At 36.9% G+C, this 7,425-nt stretch overlaps 1 protein-coding gene across 2 annotated transcripts in view; it reads left to right on the top strand.

Moving 5' to 3' along the window:
- Positions 1–1,144: 1,144 nt before the first annotated feature.
- syt9b (synaptotagmin IXb) overlaps positions 1,145–7,425 on the top strand; it is a 107,208-nt gene continuing 100,927 nt past the window's right edge. For both annotated transcript variants that reach the window (XM_062035948.1, XM_062035947.1), the window contains exon 1: positions 1,145–1,640. In XM_062035948.1, the coding sequence (XP_061891932.1) occupies positions 1,493–1,640 (148 nt within the window). In that variant the 5' untranslated portion in view covers positions 1,145–1,492. The remainder of the gene's footprint in view (positions 1,641–7,425) is intronic.

Here is a 7,425-nt window from a genome sequence, read left to right as displayed (position 1 = left end):
TGCGTGCCGCTATGTGCATGTCACGTAAGTAACTTTGGGGAAATATATGTGCTGTATGAACTTTACGGAGATGAACGGTAATTTGGGCTGTGGGATTGGAGTGTGTTGTGCGGGTGTTTGATTTGTATTGGCGGGTTATATGGACGGGAGGGGGGAGGTGTTTGTTATGCGGGATTAATTTGTGGCATATTAAATATAAGCCTGGTTGGGTTGTGGCTAATAGAGTATATATATGTCTCGTGTTTATTTACTGTTTTAGTCATTCCCAGCTGAATATCAGGTCCCACCCGCCTCCCACAGCATCTTCCCTATCTGAATCGCTTCCACTGCCCTCTAATCCTTCACTCTCACTTTCCTCATCCACAAATCTTTCATCCTCGCTCAAATTAATGGGGTAATCGTCGCTTTCTCGGTCCGAATCGCTCTCGCTGCTGGTGGCCATGATTGTAAACAAAGTGCAGATGTGAGGCGCTCCACAACTTGTGACGTCACGCTACTTCCGGTACAGGCAAGGCTTTTTTTTATCAGCGACCAAAAGTTGCGAACTTTATCGTCGATGTTCTCTACTAAATCCTTTCAGCAAAAATATGGCAACATCGCGAAATGATCAAGTATGACACATAGAATGGACCTGCTATCCCCGTTTAAGTAAGAACATTTCATTTCAGTAGGCCTTTAATGGAACACGACCGACACAGGGATTGCTGCTCAGCTGCACTTTACTGGCAATACAGGAAGTACAATTGTTGTCAAAATGTTTCTGCCATCACAGAAATAATAGTACAAAGCAATAAATAGTGAACTTTAAGTTCCTTACGAAACAATAAACTCACTTTTTTTGTTGTTGCATGGACTCCTTCCTCTCCTGTTATCGTGGACAAAAGGGAAGTAGGAAGGCGCGTCTAACGGATATAAAGAGACAGGTGTTACAGTAATTATTGCAGTAGGAACATCGGGCAACATTCAGGTATTTACATGTAACTTACACTTTTTTGAACAAAATGTATATATATAGGCTATATATTTTTTAAATCAAGTTCTCTGTTTGCTCTAAAAACTCCGATACAAATTAAGCTAAGAAAAAAAAAAGAAAATAAGTAGGCGGGTATTGATGGAGCTTTATTAACTTCCTGTGCATCTCAGCATCTCAGTGCGTTGAGAGCTTTACCGAGAGCGGACCGCCTCCAGTCACTCATTCTTTCCCGGCTGCCGATGCTTCAATAGCGGACAGAGGAGGAACAACTAGCCGGGCACTGGAAGTGTAAAAATCAACAGTTTTCTTTTAGACTAAAAAACAAACAAAAAACTCCTCGAAAACCTGAATCTTTGCACTATTACTTCCAAATTGGGGTTTCGGTTTGACTTGGTGAATGCGTCGTCATCCAGGGGTGGAGCCGCGGTGCCCTGCTGGTGGTGCGTCTCCGGCGGTGTGACAAGAGGTGAAGGATCAGCCTGCAGGGAGGCCGAGCAGTCAGGAGGATGCTGGAGGGCAATGCCTGCAGAAAGAGAGGATGAGATTTGTCGAAAGGCGCTGGAGTTGCTCTCCGACCTGTGCTCCAAGGGAGAGGTGCAGGACGACAGTTGCATAGATTTCATCTACTACTTCAGGGACCTGGCCAGACCTCGCTACACGGACTCTGGTAAGGAGCCATGCATTAGTTGATTTATAGATGCCTATTTACTCCACTTGTTTTAATGGGCAGTGAGAAAAGTGGCAAATGTGAACTTGTTGCTTTCCTCTCTTAAGAGTCCATCATCCGTCTAACACAATTGAGCAAGCTAAAAAAGGAGAGTTGCTTTGTTTTTTTTCTAATGGACATACTGTATAATATAGTGAGACAGAAGCCCCACCCGGCATTCCCTTTTAGCTCCCAGCTCCTTGATGCATCCAGAAAAACAAACAATCTTTGAGCTAGAATATCCAGTTAATATTGCTTCTTTGACTCTTCTGCTCTTAATATTTAATTATTTATTTTGTATTTACAGACAGACATAGTTTTGTATTTCATTATTGTTTCTTTTGTTAATATCAGAGTCCGTTCTGCAAAAAGGTCATCCTTAGAAACACGCAGTTTATGGACAGGGACCCACAATTAAAATATACATCATCATATAATATACAAAATACAATACAATACATTTCAGAATCTACCCACCAAATACCCATTTACAATTTCATTTATGAATAAAAAAGGAATCTTTAAATCCACCAAATCAGTCTCAATATCCTATTATCCAAATTTGATTAAGAGGTTGCATCTTGAAGATCTGCGATAATCTCATACATACATACAGAGGTCAAGACCAAAATTATGCGACTAATTTGAATTCCTCAACCATAAGGGGTGTGCTAATTATACAAAGCATAACATCGCAATGAATTTAGCGTAAAACGCTTTTTAAAAATGTTTAAAGAATTTGATTCTTTTATAGAGCTATCAATTTCATTCCAGATCACCTGTACACTTTAGATGACAATTTTTCCCTCTTTAAAAAGGTTTACTTCTTGTGTTATGTCTATGAGAAGTAGTGGTCACTGGAATATTTTTTGTTGAATTGAATATTTAGAGACAGGAAACAAGTCTGGAGAAAAAACAACGTCAGCAAAACTAAAATAATGCTATTTGGTAGCAGTAGAAGAGAAAGTCAAATACAAATACAATTACACGGAGTAGCCATTGAAAGGGTAAACGAAAACAAATGTTTTGGGTGTAATAATAGATGATCAAATGAAGTGGAAATCTCATGTCAAAAGTATACAACATAAAGTAGCAGGAAACACGTCAATAATGAATAAAGCTAAACATGTTCTAGGGGTGTCAAACTCATTTTAGATCGGGGGCCACATGGAGAAAAATCTACTCCCAAGTGGGCCGGACTGGTAAAATCACGGCACGATAACTTAAAAATAAAGACAACTTCAGATTGTTTTCTTTGTTTAAAAATAGAACAAGCACATAATGTTGTTGTTGTTTTTTTTACACTTACATGTTGCGGTTGTGAATTATGTGAATGTGAATTATATTTATATAGCGCTTTTCTCTAGTGACTCAAAGCGCTTTACATAGTGAAACCCATTATCTAAGTTACATTTAAACCAGTGTGGGTGGCACTGGGAGCAGGTGGGTGAAGTGTCTTGCCCAAGGACACAACAGCAGGGACTTGGATGGCAAAAGCGGGGATCGAACCCAGAACCCTCAAGTTGCTGGCACGGCCGCTCTAACAACCGAGCTATGCTGCCCCATAGTTAATAGTTGTCTATGTTTGTTTGCCATTACTTATATTTTCTGAACAACTCATTGGTGTTCATTTTCAATCTATCAAGATCCATCCATCCATTTTCTACCACTTGTCCCTTTTGGGGGCGCGGGGGGTGCTGGAGCCTATCTCAGCTGCATTCAGGTGGAAGGCGGGGTACACCCTGGACAAATCTCCACCTCATCGCAGGGCCAACACAGATAGACAGACAACATTCACACTCACATTCACACACTAGGGCCAATTTAGTGTTGCCAATCAGGTGCATGTTTTTGGCGGTGGGAGGAAGCCGTAGTAATAAAATCACAATCAAATTACAGGATGTTATTTACACTACTGTTCAAAAAGTTGGGGTCACATTGAAATGTCCTTATTTTTGAAGGAAAAGCACTGTACTTTTCAATGAAGATAACTTTAAACTAGTCTTAACTTTAAAGAAATACACTCTATACATTGCTAATGTGGTAAATGACTATTCTAGCTGCAAATGTCTGGTTTTTGGTGCAATATCTACATAGGTGTATAGAGGCCCATTTCCAGCAACTATCACTCCAGTGTTCTAATGGTACAATGTGTTTGCTCATTGGCTCAGAAGGCTAATTGATGATTAGAAAACCCTTGTGCAATCATGTTCACACATCTGAAAACAGTTTAGCTCGTTACAGAAGCTACAAAACTGACCTTCCTTTGAGCAGATTGAGTTTCTGGAGCATCACATTTGTGGGGGCAATTAAACGCTCAAAATGGCCAGAAAAAGATAACTTTCATCTGAAACTCGACAGTCTATTCTTGTTCTTAGAAATGAAGGCTATTCCACAAAATTGTTTGGGTGACCCCAAACTTTTGAACGGTAGTGTATGTAGTTGGCTAATTTTCCTCGACTGGTGCACTAACACCATGTGGTTTATTTTTTTTTTTTTTTTACATATGTAGCATAATCTACAAATATACAAATAATTGCTATTGCGACATCCAGTGGACACATTTAGAACAGCAGTTTCTTTCATTCAAAAATGTTGGCTCATTTTTATACTTAGCAAACTCATCCCCCCGGAATGGATAACACCTGTTCGCGGGCCTGATCCGGCCCTGAGGCCGTACGTTTGACACCCCTGTTCTAGACCAAAAATCACTTCATATTCTCTACTGCTCACTAGTGTTACCATATCTGAGGTATTGTGTAGAAATATGGGAAAATAACTAAAAATGTGCACTTCATTCACTAACTGTGTTACAAAAAAGATAAATTAGAATAATACATAATGTTGGATATAGAGAACATACAAACCCTTTATTTATTAAATCACAAGTATTGAAATTCAACGATTTGGTGTAATTGCAAACAGCTAAAATTATGTACAAAGCAAATTATAACCTGCTACCCAAGAATGTACAACAATTCTTCTCAACAAAAGAGGAGAAATATAACCTTAGAGGAAAATCTAGTTTAAAACATTTGTATGCTTGTACAACACTTAAAACCTTCAGTATATCAGTATGTGGAATTAAATTATGGGATGGATTAACCAAATAAATCAAACAAAGCACCAATATGATTCAGTTCAAGAGACTGTTCAAACTACAAGTGTTCACAAAGTACACAGAACAAGAATTATGATGAATGTCTTGAACCCTTTTTTAAAAATTTTTAATGAGAAAAAGATTATGTATGTAATATTTGTTTACTTACTATGGTATATTATTTATTTATCATTTATTTGTTCACTGTTCTGTTACAGAGAACAAGAAAATAGGATAAAATTGCTATGGTATGAAAAGGGGTAGGATTAAATAAGCTCTGCTTCTTCCTACTCCTTTTCGGACGTGCTGTAATGAAACAACTGGGAATGTGTGATGCATTTCATTGTAACGGATGCATGTTCGAAATAAACTGAAACTGACCCCGAAAGGGACAAGCGGTAGAAAATGGATGGATGGATGAACTGAACTGAACAGATGATTTCATATTTCCCATATATTGTTTAATAGGTACTATTTTAGATAACATATGTCAAATTCAAGACCCGATGGCAAGATCTTGCCCACGAAAGCTTGGCAATAATCAATAAAGTACCTAATCTTTATTGAAAAATGTATTTGATATTTCAATTCGGACAGAAAAAATGTACTTCATGCACTTGCATATATTTTCAACTGTATTATCTGATCATGCAACAATATATTACAGACATTTTTTGTTATTAAAAAGAAACACCTAAATATATGCTTGTCACCTCGACTTCTAACTTCAAAACAAGTTATCATCATGTTAAAAAATTCAAATGCATAGGGAATTTTGTAATTATATAATGAGGAGATTATGCATTAATATTCATATATATTCACTGCAAGAAGCAGCTATAACTGTGATGTGGCTGGCCAAAAAAACACCCCTGGACTGTTGATATGTGGAGCATGCAGTTGCAATACAGTTCTTCACATATTTACAGTTCCACATTAAAACATGTCTGAAGAGGAGTAACAAGAAGCAGATTTTATTTAATACCAGTAGGATATGGCCTAAAATCTAAATTGCGATAAATATTGCAGCTTCATGTGATAACGATATATATCACAATATATAATTTGGTATAAAAAATTATAATAGAACCATTTCAAAACGGGTTACAAAGGCTCCTAATTTGACATATGCCGTGACATATTACATAATTTCCGGTTGTATTATTTTCTCAAAACTATTAATAATGTACCTGTTAATTTCCTGTTATTCTTCTGCTGTATGAATACTTCACATACATTTTCGGTGATACTACACATTTGGGTATCGATCTAATACCAAGTTGTTACAGGGGCAGTGTTGGTCATATCAATGCTAAAACTAATACTTATAATCAGACAAAAACACAGGATGCTACTGTAACAATATCAATTAAATATTCAAATTATTTCCTAGTATTGGCGGTGATTTAAATCATTTTGGTTTTTGCCCTTAAAGTCCTCGTGTGTCCAGGGACTTACTTGATGGGTTGGTAAAAGATACCAAAACGTCAAAAGATCTATCCATTGTAGGATCAACCATATAGTGATATTATACTTATTATTGTTACTGTCGATATGTGTATCGATCCGCCCATCCTGGTTTGCATTCAAGGGCTGTGGCTTGCGGTTAGTGGTTAACTTGTCCTCCTATGGTGTGTATTGTAGCAAGTTTAGCTATATCTTGTCCTTCAGTGATAATGCTACCTGTAAGAAACATAGTTTATTTGTCGCCATGAAGACTTTGATTACTGACTTTGAAATGGCTTTGCACCGTGAAAGGACTTTAGCTCCTAGATCGCAAGTGAAGATCCGACAGTTCGTTAAAGGCCCCGTTTGTTCGCTTGTCGCTGTCAAATTGGCGAACACAGCTAGAATGTGTCATCAATATGTATTATTACGATTTAACGATATTGTTGAAAGCTCTATTGATGGCCAAATTTATATAATTTGTATTGTGTATATCGCACATCCCTAAATCCACCCCTTTTTGGTTTCAAAACTATTAGTTTATATTTGTTCACTTCCTGTCTCAACCTGTAACACAAACAGACAACTGAATAAATAGTTAGATATCAATAAGATTTACATAAAAAGATAATAAACAATTGTGGTTGACATAATTTACTAAAGATTGTGATACATGAAAGATTGTCTCATTTATTAACAAGGTTCACAATATTTATGAAGATTCTTCCTTCTTGTACTTTGTAAACACATTATTCTTAAACTTGATCATATATGCACATTGTGTATTTGTTTACTCCATTCCATAATTTAATTCCACATATGCTTAAGGTTATAAGTGTTGTACGTGTATACAAAAGTTTTAAGTAGAATTTTTTCCTAAAGTTGTATTTCTCCATGTTTGTTGCGAATAATTGTTGTACATTCCTGGGTAGCAGGTTAAAGTCTGCTTTTTGCATAATTTTAGCTGTTGGCAAATGCACAAAATCATTGAATTTCTATATTTTTTATTCTACGAGGAAAGAGTTAGAATTCCTACACAATATGGTAACAGGAGAGAACAGATGGATGTAAATGTATTGTTATTATGCGTGTGCTTCTATGTTGACTTTGTTAATTGCATCTGAGGCCGGGCCACTGCCTTTTAAAAATGTTACAATCCATCATTAAACATGTATGACGTAGAGGAAGTTCAAGCTACCA

This window comes from Entelurus aequoreus, linkage group LG24 (assembly GCF_033978785.1).
Source record: "Entelurus aequoreus isolate RoL-2023_Sb linkage group LG24, RoL_Eaeq_v1.1, whole genome shotgun sequence".
Classification (NCBI taxonomy): Eukaryota; Metazoa; Chordata; class Actinopteri; order Syngnathiformes; family Syngnathidae; genus Entelurus; species Entelurus aequoreus.
The sequence above is the reverse complement of the archived record's forward strand: the minus strand, read 5'-3'. Positions and strand labels throughout refer to the sequence as shown.